At 46.0% G+C, this 14,858-nt stretch overlaps 1 protein-coding gene across 1 annotated transcript in view; it reads right to left on the bottom strand.

Moving 5' to 3' along the window:
- Positions 1 to 14,511, bottom strand: part of VSTM4 (V-set and transmembrane domain containing 4) — a 55,267-nt gene extending 40,756 nt beyond the window's left edge. The window contains exons 1-2 of the mRNA XM_067530918.1: positions 14,421 to 14,511; positions 7,658 to 8,056 (exon numbers count right to left, since the gene is read on the bottom strand). Coding sequence (XP_067387019.1) covers positions 7,658 to 8,056; positions 14,421 to 14,475 — 454 coding nt within the window. The 5' untranslated portion in view covers positions 14,476 to 14,511. The remainder of the gene's footprint in view (positions 1 to 7,657; positions 8,057 to 14,420) is intronic.
- Between the last annotated feature and the right edge of the window lie 347 nt (positions 14,512 to 14,858).

The following is a 14,858-nucleotide window of genomic DNA, read 5'->3' as shown; positions in this document are numbered from 1 at the left end:
TTTGGGCTCACTTGAAAATCCCTCCCCAAAGGGAGAAATAGCATCTGAGATATAAACATTGCATTACATCGATTTTAAAATGAAATAAATATCAACTATACCAGACTGTTTCTTAGCCTAATCAATTATTAGTAAGGTAGCTTCGGGTCTGCATCACAGAAGTGTATCTTGAGGCGAGGCTGAAAAAGGAGAGGACAGTGGCATCTCACATGTGGTCAGAGCTGGGGGCATGGGTGGTAGAATACCACCAATACTTTTATTCCCTGTCATTGCTTTTAACAGTACTTGTAATATGGAGAGGAGGATTTGGCCCTCTGGCTAGACTTCAAGATTTGCCATTCTTCTTCCCAGGAAGAATTAAATTTATCTGAATTTCAGACTTCAGCTGTGAAGAGTAACTTGACAGCTGTCAGTGTCTTTCAGAGGTTTCTATTTTACCGGTATCATGAGTATCATTAGATGTTTTTAAGCTGTGGCTTGACAAAGCCCTGCCTGGGATGATTTAGTTGAGGTTAGTCCTGCTTTGAGCAGGGGGTTGGACTAGATACCTCCTGAGGTCCCTTCCAGCTCTAATATTCTATGATTCTATGAGTCTGAGGCTCTTACAGATGCAGAGTAGCATTCTGCAAGGCAAAATAGGGAGCCTGCTAGTATTTACATTGTCCTTTGTTCTTCTGCCAGTTACCTGGAACATGTCATTCCCTATCCAAGTGTTTCACATGAATCCACGTGTGCCTGTTGTTGCAGGCATTCAGGAAATTCCATTTTTCAATGTGTGAAATACACGGACAAACACCTCTTTAATGGCGGGGCTGTCTTCAAATGGCTTGTGTGAACTTGGTGGAGATAAGTAGCATAAACAGAAAAGGCCTCAAAATCAGACCTGGTTGAATAAGGAACAAAAATGACCCTGTATTTGACTTGCTGATAGTCCTAGAGTCCTGCTGATCTTGTTCTCCATTATTTGGATGCATTCCTGATAATACTTTGCAGATCCCTGAAGTCTTCCAAATTTATGCCAGACACGCCATGGCCAATTTTTTGCCATGCTTCCCTTGTAAATGACTGCATGATCACATTGCTCCGAACAGGGCCCGAGCGTTTGTGGGTGGGTATTATTTAGCATGCTCCCAAATTGTAACTGACCCTTTGCAATTCTATTTATCTGCCTTTTCTGCATCCCCATGCCCATTCCTTCCACCCCACCTATGCTATCTGTTTTTCCTCTTCTCCTACAGCCACACTTACCTCTACTTCCATAAAACCCCATACTCATGGAATGTGCATGTGCCACATGACAATTTCCTGCCATATCTTTGGGAGACCCTACTCTCTTGCATTTAGGTATCAGGGACAGGGACAGGGACTGTCTGTAATTCCAGGGGGAAGGTGACCACAGCCCTCCAGGAGGTAAGAATAGTGGGGGGTGATTAGACAAACTCTCAGGTTGTAGCACCTCCCCAGAGGTACCACCAGCTGGAGAGGCTTGCCTACACCAGTTCAAATTGGAGTCTCTGGAGACCAGTAAATAAATTTTGGTTAAACCACCTGAGATGAAATTGACTCAGAATCTTCCTTCTGATCCAACAAGCAGTCAAGGCTGTCTGTCCAAAGGGAAGAGTTGGACGGACTGCCATCTGCCCATGCCTGAGGCTAGGGTTGGGGTGATCTCTGGTGAGTTTATGAGCATGGGTATTGTTTTCTCTGCCATGCTTTCACCTTAAGAGTAAATGTGCTTGCTTAGAAAAAGCTGGGTGGTAACAGTTATAATGGTAGGCACTTACACTATTAACCATCCATTCAGCAGTCTGGGGATATGACTCTGTAAGACAGAGAACTTTGCAGCCTGGAAAAAGCCTGATCTGGAGGGAGAGAGAGACGTTGGGCTCTGACCAAGAGTGGTGATGACTGAGGGGCTGGGAGACCAGTGTGGGTGCCCTTGCTGGGCCATTAAGGGGGAGAATACAGGTGCAGTTACCCTGAGCTGTGACAGCACATACATCCTGGAACTGATCTGCAAAGGCACCTCTCTCTCTCCTGCCCATCCCTCCTCACGCCCCACAGGTGCACATGTTAGCCCAGCTGGGCTAGCTGAAATGGACAGGACGACACAAACAATAGAAAATGTAGGTTGTGGGCTGGGATTAGCCCCTCATTCAATCAGCTACCCTGTGCATTGGCAGAGGAGTGGCTTGAACCTCAGGCCGCAGCTGGTAGGGAGTTTGCAGTAGCCTAGTGCCTCAGCGATAGCCTGGTTGGGGCTGCCCACAATAGCTGACAACTGAACCAGAGTCTTCACAAAAGTCCAGGGAGCAGTAGCTGTGGGTTTTACTGGCTCCATAGCCCAGCCCTGGGAAGCTGTGAAGAGCAAATCTAGGGTCATTGGGAAGACCCAGTGGTTGGCAGTGGGCATGCAGCATCAGATGCATTGTCCAGCCTCTACAAGGAAATGGGCTAGAAAGTGACTCAGCTGAACATGAGCTCCCAGTGCCCCACCATGGCCAAAAACGCTAACGTGATCCTCAGATGCATAAATGGGGGAATTTCGAGCAGGAGCAGAGAGGTTATTTTGCCTCTCTATTTGGCACCAGTGCGACGGCTGCTGGAATACTGGTGCCCACAATTCAAGAAGGATGTTGATAAACTGGAGAAGATTCAGAGAAGAGCCACGTGAATGATTCAAGGATTAGAAAACCTGCCTTATGGTGACAGGCTCCAGGAGCTCAGTCTAGGTAACCTTTTCTTTGGTAAGCTAAGGGGTGACTTGATTACAATCTATAAGTTCCTCCACAGGGAACAAATATTTGATGATGGGCCCTTCCGTCTAGCAGAGAAAGGTGTAACACGAGCCAATGGCTGGACGTTGAAGCTAGCCAAATTTAGACTGGAAATAAAGTGTGAATTTTTGATAGTGAAGATAGAAACAATCTACCAAGGGTCCATCACTGACCATTTTTAAGTCAAGCCTGGATATTTTTCTAAAAGAGCTGCTGTAAGAATTTTTTATGGGGGGGGAAGGAGTTATTTGGCCAGCATTATACAACAGGTCACACTAGAAGATCCTAAGTCTTTTCTGGCCCTGCAATCTATGAAATGGAAGCTGAGATTCTCCTTTAAATCCCTTGTCCCACAAGTGTGTGGGGGAACTAGGTAGTCTGTGGAGAGAGCAGGACATCAGTAATGGAGCTTCATCCACAGGATCTATGGAAGCCTTCCGTCTCCGAGGCTGGCCCCTTTCCCCAGCACAGAGTTTAATTAACACACACAAAAGAAGCAAAACTATTTGTTCAGCTTAAAAAAAACCCCAGTGGATGCAGTTTGGCCAAGCCGGAGTGGAGGCCTCTCTCCAGCATGCTGCTGTGTGCTGAGGGCTGGTTGCTTGGCAATACCCCCCCTCCCGGCATGGAATTCAGAGCGAGGCCTTTGCCAATGCTCCCCTTCCTTTCCCAGCCTCCTGCACAGCAGTGAGTCCCGGCTCCCCCACTTCCCACGTATGGACGGCGACGCTCATTGAGCCTGTGCCTGCTCGGAATGATTAAAGGGACTGTCACACATTAGTAGCTGAGGCCCCCGGTCTGTTTGTTTTAATAGACACATTCCCCGGCTCTGCTGGAAACCTTGGGCTGGCGCATGGGAAGCGGAGAAGGAAACAGGAAGGGCTTGGGGCAGCTCTTGGGGTGACAGCGCTCTGTGGCTGGATTGGAGGAGGAGAGGCAGAGCCTAGGAGCTGGGGGAAGCACAGTGCTGGATGGGGCCTGAGGGGAGCCAGAGCAGATGGTTTGGGGGCAGCTGGCAGAGCAGGGGGGCTGGGTCCAGGGGCTGGCATGGGAGAGCCAGAGGAGCTGTGTGAATCTGGGGGGGGGAGTGGCAGGAAGTGGGGAATGGACCCTCATGCAGAAAGGAGAAAGGGCCAAGGAGAAGGAGAGATTGGGAGCAGCAGGCCTTGAGGACTTCAGTGCTTGGGGCTGGGAGATGTTGGGGCAGCTGATGCCAGGGGCCAAGGGGCAGTCAGGGATAGTTCCAGTCTGCACCTGGCATTCCTACTGGACGTGCACAGCCCAGGAGCACCCCTCAGTCCTGGCCGAAGCCCTGATGTCCTGCAATGCCCGACATGCCCTGTTTACCCAGCCCTATTAGCCCCAGTGACTAGACCCAGACCGAGTGCCTGTGCCCCACAGCTCTGGTGCCAGCACAGCTCTGGAGCCACCCGTTCTTCACACCTACTGCCCACAGCCCACTTCCCAGTTGCTCAGTGAGGGGAGGCTGAAGCAGCTGCCCCATGCCTCCCCCCCAATTTCTTCTCCGCAGTGGCTGGCTCGTTTATGTTGACTGGGATCGGGAGGAGGAGTCATAAGGAATCCCAGGAGGACTCTGATCAATGCTGGACTGGACACCTGACAGCCCAGAAGGTCTATGAGGAAATGACACGTGCAGTAAAGTTGCATTGCTCACAGCTGAGTCATTAAGAGACTGTGACTGGCCACAGTCACCTGACATGGAGTCAGCACTACAAAGAGTTGAGAGATCCCCATATTCAGGAGATGCTCGGATCCAGCATTTTGCTTCTGCCCAGTCAAAAAAAGAGGGGGTCACTTTTTGAGGCTGGGCCCCCAGGATTAGATTTAGAACATCTGGTGATGCCCACTCTTGTGATTTTTTTGTATTGCAAGTCTTGCAATATTTGGTGTTTTTTCCTAAAGCCCCAGCTCCCTGGGTCTTGTGATTGTAGGATAATCTCAGCTTAATTTTTTTGGTTCAGTGAGAATTTCCAGCTCTTGTGGTTGCAGAGAAAAGCTGGAAAACATAACTCAAAAACCAGCAGGCACACATGAAAAAGAATTTAAAATGTGTTGTTTTTTTAAAAAAAATTCATGATTTTTTTAGAATCTCAGGATTTCTGGGGCCTGACCCATGATTTCTGTTGAATTCCTCTTACAGATCTTGATTCTTAAGATTCCACCCACCCAGCAGGAGGTGAGTTTCCTTTTCCTTTTGCATGAATTCTGTATTTCCCAGTAAAATTCCCCCTTCGGGACAGATGGGTTTTTAAGGCTTCTGGGTTATAAGCACGTACACCCTGCTCCCTCTCAATCATTTTGTAAAGGCCACGATCAAGGGTTGTCATAGGGATTTGCTCTCCAGATCTCCATGGCTTACAATCAAGATCCTCTATCACTTAACTAAAGGAGTGACTCCAGTCAGCAGCTGCTGTATAACCGTTATCCTCTGCGCCAGTCACTAGAGGGGGCTGGGTAGTGCACTCTAAACAGTGGATTACACTCTGTTTCCCTGGCTGTCAAAACTCAGTTCTCTTCATAAATCAGTGTTTAACACCTTTGCTGCCCTCCTTTGGCTTCTTACCCATTCACTGAGAACATTTTATTGTAACACGAGGGTTGGTGGGCATTAGTGGGAGCCCTCTCCTTCCACTGATTACACAGGGCATTGGACCAGGTTCAACAGGAAATCCAGTTGCATTTGGAAGGTCAGAACTCCACCGTTGAGCTGCCGAGGTGTGGCGCTCTGTGTGGAGGACACACACCACTTGGATCAAATAAGACACACACCCTTGGTCAAAACTCAGACTAAAGACAAGCGTTCTCTGAGGCCTGGGGAAGTGTGAGAATCTTCTCTTCCCTCCTCCCACAGGTGCCAAGATACCTTGCCTATTTGCATCCTCTGTGCTTCCTTCCACATTTTGACCAGGACCTAAAGCAGAAATGCCAAAATAGTAGAGATATTTGGTCACCATCTAGAGGAAAATTCAATTCTAGCCTTGAACTGCTCCAAAAGCTGGGGGGATTCATATCTGGGGTGGGAAAGGAAAAGTACAGCTCCACATTCGGATCTGTACATTCCCCAAAATAAGCGAGGGTTGCTTGGATCTGAGATGTTAGATCAGGTCACTCTTCTCGTATTATTTCTGGCTGGCTGTATACAGGAAGCATGGAAAATCTCATACAAAATCTTGGGGAAATCGCCTTGCCAAATTTTACAGGCCCAAGAGGATCAGGTGGTTTAGATTAGGACTTTTTTAAAAATTCACATTCATACAATTTGGTACTGAGTCAAACTGAACTTCAACTCTAGAGCTTTGGAAGAGCTTTCATAGCTACTAATAACTTCAGCTAATTACATTACTTTAATCCTCAGATTTTAATCAAGACAGGTTTAAACTTTAGTGGGCAAAATGCAGCTGCTATGTATTTCTGATGATCTATTTTTACACATTCTGTCTTTTATCTGTGAAATAGCAAAGCAAAAACTTGTGAAGTCTATGAGCTACCAAGCACTGTTTGTCTCCCTCTGTGGATTAGTACAAAGATGCTATGGGAAGCTTAATTGGAACTATGAAGTCAGCATCTTGGGAAACATGCTTTAGGTTTTTCTGGCACAAGAAATGTACTAAATGATACCACTGGGCCTGATCTCACAGCAGTTGTAAATCAGGAGGAACTCCGCTGAAGTCAGTGGAGCTCCATCAGTCTAAAACGGGTATAAGTAAGATGAGAATCAGGTTCATTTCTCCTCCCCCTGACCCCTGAAACACATAATAGTTAATTAGGAGTAAGTTTTCCCAAATATTTAGTGCTGCTGCTTAATTTAAAAGCACCCACACAACAAGGCAAGAACCATTGGGGCTGGAGAAAATTCCATGAGGTGAACCCCAGAGTTTTCATCCCATAGGATTTTCTGTGATGGGTTGGTGATCCCCTGCAATTGCCAAGTTTGGAGGTCATGCAGGCTTTCACCCCCTTCAGTTCTAGTCACTTAGGGCCTGATTCCCATTGACTTCAGGAGTCTTTGGATCAGGCCCCAATGAACTTAGTCAACACTTCCTTTTACCACACATCCACTCTAATAGGAGACGCAGAGGAGTGCCTGCCAGCCAGCACAGACAGTGCAATGTCAAACAAAGCTGCCTTCGGACACGAGCCCAGTCTATGAGCAGGGTTTGTGTTCTGGATCTGGATTTCAAAGTCTGGGTGTGTTTGCATCAGGGGCTTTGATGTGGCCCGCTGTTAGGAGAGTGGGGCCAGATGTAAGTTCGGGATCTGGATGTGGCAGGCCCATCTCAAGTCACTTTTATGCTGGGCTTCAACCAAACCTTTCTATGCGATTCTGGAATATTCTCATAAGGAAGACCTATTTTCTGGAGGCCTCTAAAGGAAGAATGGAGATCTCAGACAGAGGAAAGCCAGTTTCTATTCCCAGCACAGACACCGACTCGTATGACGGTTAGAAAATCACTTACTCTTTTTGTGCCTCGGTTTCCCCATATTTAAAATAGAGATAATATTGTTTAGTCCTTTTTGCAAGTTCTCTGAGATCGACGCTTGAATGAGTGCAAAGTATTATTAATTATCGTCATTCTGGCTGAACAGCTAAGATAATGATCTAGAAATCGACTGTAATGAATTCCTACACTTGTTCAAGTCCTGCCTGCTATGTGTTGTCTTTAATTTTCTGGTTGTGAGGTGTAATTATTATTTATGAAGCTAAGTATTAGATGACTTATTTCTAAATGATTTTTGGGGGAAAAAAACATAAATTCAAGCATCTTCTGGATTAATTTGACATGGGGAGAAAACCCACAATTAACAACGAGCAAGAAAATGGGTTGGCTCAGATTTCATAGCATCAGATGTTTCCTCACCTTTTACTTCCGTAGTTGCTGTGCCATTCGACCATGCAGTCCACTTATTCCTGTGCTTGCCAATTTCCTGGACTTTGCATATATAATGGCCTTGATCCGTTGGCCGGAGATTCAGAATTAGGAATTTGTACATTGTTCCATGTCGCTCTTTGAGAAGGTGAAGTCTTTGCTTGTGGAAGGTGTGGGTGTAATTTCCATAGTACTGGACAACACCAAATTTAGTCATTTTCATGATCAAATGCTCCTGTGTGGGTGAGAGGGCAAAAACCCATCGGACAGCCAGGAAGTTGTCTGTCCGTCTCTTTTGAGAAACGTGACAATAAAGGGTAGCATTGTCTCCCTCGGTGTATCGCACTGTTGGTCCCGGCGAGACTGTCACATTCAGAGCCTCGCAAACATCTGCAAAAGAGAGAATGGATCATGAGAATCTTCCACGCGTAGCAACATACAAGCACCTTAATCAGCAAACAGCTGTATTGGCAGGTAACTCCAAGGCAGAGAAATTGAGGTCTGTACAGCTGAGTTTGTAAAGACTTTCTGATGAGCTTTCAAACTCTGAGATCTTGGGTGCTCTCCATGAATATTAAACAACCTATGACACTCATTTCAAGGCATTTGCCCTAGTGTTCTTGCCTAAACTTTCCCCACATAGGAATTGCCAGACTGGATCAGACTAGGGCTATGTCTAAGTCACTATCCTGTCTCCAGCAATGGTCAGTACCAACTGTGTCAGAGAAAGATGGAAGAAAATCTGTAATAGACAGTTATAGCATATCTACACATAAAGTCAATTTCTTTCTGACCCTGTCAGACAGTGCTTGATTGATTATGTTCCTATTTTTTCCTTTCCAATGTAACTACAGATGTTCTCATTATCCATGCTCTACTTTTGAATTCTACAAAACTCTTGACCTCAACAGTGTCTTGTGGGCAATGAGTTCCCCAGATTGTCTCCAATGTGTTATGGCACAGTGTACTGCCCTCTACCCTAGTGGTAGCTGTATTTCAGCCACGGGCAAAAGTCCTCGCAATCCTCTCTACAAAGTACTTTGGGGTCCTTCAGGATGAAATGCACTGTGAAAATGTGAAGTATTATTCTTGCCTCGCTGCATCTTTTGCACAAACAATAATGGAATTGTATATATGCAACTCTCACTTCCAGTTACTTTTTCAGCACATCAGCAAGGAACAATTAACCAAGAGAGGATGAGCATTTGGCAGAGGATTTTGTCTGACATCAACTACTGAAACACAAACATATACTTATCTTCAAAGTAAGCAAGTCAAGTATTTCCATCTACTGTTGAAGGGGTATTGGAAGTAGATGTGCTAGTTTTGTATGGGTACAACTAAGTTGTGAGACTGAGTAATGTACTGTGGTTATATATATATATATATATTTAACTTCAGTGGGCTGACTTTATATAAAGTGTTACATATCAGATATTTAAGAGATATATTAATATTCAGAAAGTAGGATGGCTTAGTGAATCAAGCACTGAATTAGGACTCAGGTGATTTGAATTCTGTCACTGGCTTTGCCTGCTTGGTGACCTTGGGCAAGGCATGATCCCTTTCTGCCTCAGTTTCCCCATCTGTAAAATGGGAATAATGATACTGACCTCCTTTGTAAAGTGCTTTGAGATCTACAGATGAAATGGGCTATAGAATAGCTAGATACTATTATTGGTTCCAAATACTACAGTAAAACCATGGGCTCCTGTATTGTTTTGGGCCGTTTTTATAGAACATCCTACTTTTGTTTGTTTGTTTTGTTTGAAAAAATAAGAGCCATTTAAAAAAGGAAAATGAGAGGAAAATAAAAATATCATCCTTATTATCCCATAATACTGACTGGATCTTACTTGATTTGTAAGAAGATATACAATCCAACTAGGCATAGTCTAGACCAGTGATATTAACTGAGGAACATGATAACTATCCACAAGTACATAAAGTTGTAAATCCCAAGGACAGAGGTTATTTCGGCTTGGGATACACATAGCAATAGTGGGCTGACATAAAGAAAAGGAAATTTAGTCTGAATAGCAGGAAAAGCCTCCCACCAGTGAGCTGATGATTATTTTATTACTTATTTGTATAGCACTAACAGTGCACTCACTAGGCTTTACAGTCAGATATGACAATAGATCTGCTGTCTCAACAGGCTTAGACTCTAAATAAGATCTTTAACGTTATGGATGGCACTGATCAATAATGAGAAATGTGTTTCATTACAAATTTCGGAGGGGGGGGGGGATTTTTAGTTTTCATGACATATTTATCAAACATTATTCAAATGTTTTAATTTTTTGGTTTACTAAAACCATGGTTTTTAGTAAACTGAACACGCTATAAAACCTTATTGGAAATTATTAAAATCCCCTGCAATTTTTCAGGAAAAATAATATTTATGATGTCCTTTTTTGACGTGTAAACTTTTTGTTAAAAAATGTTGAGCAGCTCTAATTGTGGCATAGTATCCCAATGTAGGAGGCTATTGTCTGAGTAATATAAAACTAGACAGCATACATTGGCAAAAAATACACAATAGAATATATAAAAGAGAAGTTCAGATACTGTCGTGCTGGAGAGCAGCGTAGGCAAATCACACTGCTTCTACAATTTCTCTGATCACTTCTACCTGATTACTGTCACCAGCATAAAACTTTTCTTTTTTTGTGTGTGTCCATGTGTCCAAGCTTTTGACTTTTCATTAGGTTTTGGGGTTGCTCCAAACAAATGGTCAAATTCTCCTCATCTTTCCCAAGCAAGAAAGCCTATGGATGCCAGAGGACCAGTTGGCATGTAGGATTTAGTCCAAACACTCAACAGCAGACCTATTTTCCTAAAACTTCCTGCTGTTGCTACCACCAGAGCTGCTCTGCGCAGGTAGCAATAGGGGGAGCTTTCTATAGTTGCGGCCTCTGGCATTTTAACCACCATGTCATCTAATCCTGCTGGGAGCAGAGTTAGGTAATGCCATTTTGAAAACAAGCAAACAAACACGGTGGCTGATCTATATTACCATCACCTCCTATACTACCATCTCCTCCACCAATGGAGCCAGAATGGTGGTAGTAACAGTAGGAGATTTGGGGAAAACAAGGATATTGTAGACATATAGGGTAGTGAAAACTCTGGGTCAAAGCCCACTGAGCACAGTTGAAGGCCTTGAGTTTGGATCAGCCCCCAAGTGAAGGATACTCCTGTAAGAGGTTCCTTTCCAGTGTGGGAGAATGCTCCATAAATTAGAGGACAGACCCTCATGCACCCTCACGCTGAGTTCCCAGACTTTACAAGATCGCTGCTTCAAATGGGGAGAAATTTGGGAAGGCAGGGAATGAAAACTATGCGGCCTGGATGACACTGGAGTGCAGACAGAGCTCACCACAAGAGTTTGGTCTTGCTGTTACCACTGCCGGAGAAGGGAACTATTTATAGCGAGTGGAAGAAGTTAAAAATAAAAAAGAGTAAAAGATTCAGGATTCATTTAATAGATTGCAAGGCCAGAAGGGACCACAGTGATTCTCTAGTCTGACCTCCTGTATAAAGCCATGGAACTGCTCCAAAATAATTCCTAGAGCAAAATAATTCCTGTGTAGAAACACATCCAATCTTGATTTAAAAATTGTCAGTAATGGAGAATCTACCATGACCCTTGGTAAATTGTTCCATAGGTTAGTTACTCACTGTTAAAAATGTACACTTTATTTCCAGTCTGACTTGTCTGAATTGCAGTGGGCCTAATTGTCAAGCACGTTTGTCTGCTCTAGCTTTATTTACAACTGCTGTAGATTATTTACAACTTTATTTACAACTGCTGTAGTTGTCCTAACTGCCAATACTTTCGTTTCATTTGTCTAAACTGGACATCCCAAATGCCTTTCTTCCTGGCTTATTTAGGGAAACCTGGGATAATGGATTAGATGCAAGACTAGGGCCCTGTCTACACTTGGGACCTCTTGCAAAGATTCCCCCTGCTGCTAAGACTAGTTCAGCTCCACTCACGCTAGCTGTGGTGGAAGCTCGGGTGTCGATGGGTTGCCATCTGCCATGTCATGTCATGACACACTACTCAAAGCAGATATAATCAGTAAGGCCCTAAGTTTCAGCAGCCAGTAACCCAGCTACATTATGGCTTTCAATGTTGCTAGTACAAGTGAGATGCACTGGACCAGTAGTTATCAAGAGGTTCCCCTAAGTACTTCACGAGCTACGGACCTGACTCGGCAAACATTTATGCACATGAATCTCATGTACTTCAAAGGGGCTCCTCATGGTGGTAAAGCTACTGCCATGCATTAATGTCTGCAGGATCCAGCCTTCTTCCTTCCTCTCTTCAAACTGCTGGCCAGAATATTCTTGCTAGCTTTTAAAGGTGGGGCTTTGGACTCCCTGCCCTCTGCTCTAACTACCAGATGTGTCTGTTTTCTTGGCTATCAGTCTGGATGCCTGTGCTTAGAGTTTCTGCCTGAGCAACACTGGCATGCATCACCAGACACATGTGGGTGGGGGGTGGGTTCTGCATTGTAGTCAGTTTCCATGAAGTTGGTTTCCATGACTTATGAGGAGCAGCTGAGGGAACTAGGCTTGTTTAGTCTGCAGAAGATAAGAGCGAGCGGGGCTTTGATAGCAGTCTTCAACTACCTATGGGGAGTTCCAGGGAGGATGGAGCTAGGCTGTTCTCAGTGGTGGCAGATGACAGAACTAGGAGCAATGGTCTCAAGTTGCCGTGGGGCAGGTCTAGGTTGGATATTAGGAAAAAACTTTCACTAGGAGGGTGGTGAAGCACTGGATTGCGTTACCTAGGGAGGGAGTGGAATCTCCATTCTTACAGGTTTTCAAGGCCCGGCTTGACAAAGCCCTGGCTGGGATGATTTAGTTGGGGTTGGTCTTGCTTTGAGCAGGGGGTGGGACTAGATGATCTCCTGAGGTCCCTTCCCACCCTAATCTCCTATGATTCTGTGAAGCGATGCTGGTATCAAAGTGTGTTATTATGACTTCCCTGAAGTGCAAGGTAGGGAGAGAAGATGAACCAGGAAGAACGTAAGCCCTTTGTTTAAATAAAAATAATTAGCATCGGGCAAGAAAGATCACAAAAAGATCAGGTGGATTGAGAGGTTTGTAAGTTTCACCAGTAAGGAGGCCTCTCTCTCAAAGAAAAGTTCTCAGTCTAGCTCCAGAGATTGGCCTGAACCAAAACGCTGCCTCCAATCATCCTTCAAAACTTTGACAGACAGATGCAGACGGAGGGGCTGGAACAATTTGTATAGTGGAGGTGCTGAAAGCCATTGAACCAAACTGTAAACCCTGTCTATGGTGGAAACCGCTTCAAGACAGAGGGTGCAGCAGTACCTCCTGCACCGCTAGTTCCAGCACCTATTGATGCAGATCCAAAACTCACAGCCAGCCAAACAAAAATCCCTACTTGGAATATCCCCAGACTTTGAAGTTTAGGCGTGGAGTGTGTGCTCATCAAAATATTAATTCTTGTTAATCAACAGTGCCCCAGTTGCAACAGTGCCCATATAGGGGAAGCATAGAAATCACAGGTAAAATTTTCAAACATGCCTAAGTTCCATTTTCAAAAGTGACTTAGTTTCATTGGAAGTCTATGGGACCTGGGCTCCTAAACCACTTAGACACAGTTGAAAATTGTCCCCCAAATCTCCCACTGCTACAGATTCAAGGGGACACTGTCAATGCCTAATATTATTAGAAATGTTTTCATGATTTCTTCTTAAATTCTGTGGAAACATGACCTTTGATTAAATCCTTCTCCTGCATAATCAATCCCTCCCTCTCCACACAAAGCCACCAAGGTCTGGGCTGGTGGAATTAACTAGAGAAGTCAAAATGACAAGTCTAGTTTTAGTTGCCCAAGCGGAGAGAAATGCAAAAAGTGAACAGCGAACTGAATGCCAACTAAATGAGAGGTTTACAATTCCTGCAGCTTCAGTGATGTACAAGGTGGTGTTAGTAAAGTGGGTAATGATTTTCTTTCTAAATACTGTGAGTTTTATGTCGGTCCTGCCCTGTTAAATAGAAAGTGACACGAATTATACAATCAGGGTGGGTTTGGGGCTGCTTTTCTGTTTTTAAACTCTTTCAATGTCTTTTTCTTTCCCTTCTGGTTTTGTTTATGGATTTGGTGCGTTGTCTAGAGCAGGAGTGGCCAAACTGTATGTGGCTCTTTTACAGTTAAAGTGCGGTTGGAGGAGCTTCCTATGCCCCCATTCTCTGCCTACCAGACTGGGGTGGGGAGCTCAGAGCTTCTGCCCTGCAGCAGGGCGGTGGGGCCAGAGGATCCTGCCCAGCGGGGAGGAGGGTCCCGGGGGTCAGTAAGTTTGGTCTAGACTAGAGTTTCGGGCCAAGTATCTTTGCCAGCTTCCACAGTCTGAAATAACGATCCCAGCAAAAACTGTCCCGACCAGGGAGAGAGACTTGAAGGCAGGGTTGCGAAAGAGCTGGATCCCAGCTCAGGTTACCAGCGGGTCCGGGTGCAGGAGCCGGATCAGCTGTCTGGGTCTGCTGGTGGGTCAAACCAAAACGTGGCCAAGAAAAGAAGGACGAATTCAGCCCTGCTCGGGGCGGGGCGGCGGGGATCCCCCTTTCCTGTGCTGTCAGCGGCGTGTGCTGGGGCCACGCACACAGGGGGGCTGGAACTTCTCCTTGGACAAGCGCTACCTCCCCCCGCAACGCCACGTTATTGCCCCAGACAGCCCGGTGCGGAGCGCAGCGCGGCGCCCTCCGCCCTTACCTGGGGTGGGCGCTCGGGCCAGCAAGGCGGCCAGGGCCACGGCCAGGAGGCGCATCGCCCACAGCGCGCAGGGACCCGTCTGGTTTCTCTCCCAGCCTGAATCTCTGCTCCCTCCTTCTCCCCTTCATCTCCTCCCCTTCTCCTTTCCTCCTCCTCCTTTCCCTCCCTCCCCACCCCCTCGTCCCTCCTCCTCCCTCCCTCCCAGCCTCCTTTATTTCCCTTCTCCACTTCCCTCCGCAGCCCCTCTCTTCCGTGCCTCCCCCTCCCAGCGACTCCTGCTGGTCGGGGGGCGGGGAACGGAGTTTTTCCCCAGCCCCACGGGTCCTTCTCTGGGACCCTGCCCCCAGGATCTGTGCGCGGGCTGGGGGAAGAGAGCTCTCCAGCTGTGGTGGTGGTCACCCGGCAGGAGGAAGCGCGTGTCTGCAGAGGAGAACGGGC

Source organism: Emydura macquarii, unplaced genomic scaffold, assembly GCF_026122565.2.
Source record: "Emydura macquarii macquarii isolate MOO-44397 ecotype Brisbane River unplaced genomic scaffold, CSIRO-AGI_Emac_v2 contig_67, whole genome shotgun sequence".
In the NCBI taxonomy this organism is placed as follows: Eukaryota; Metazoa; Chordata; order Testudines; family Chelidae; genus Emydura; species Emydura macquarii.
This window is presented reverse-complemented; position numbering and strand designations above follow the sequence as displayed.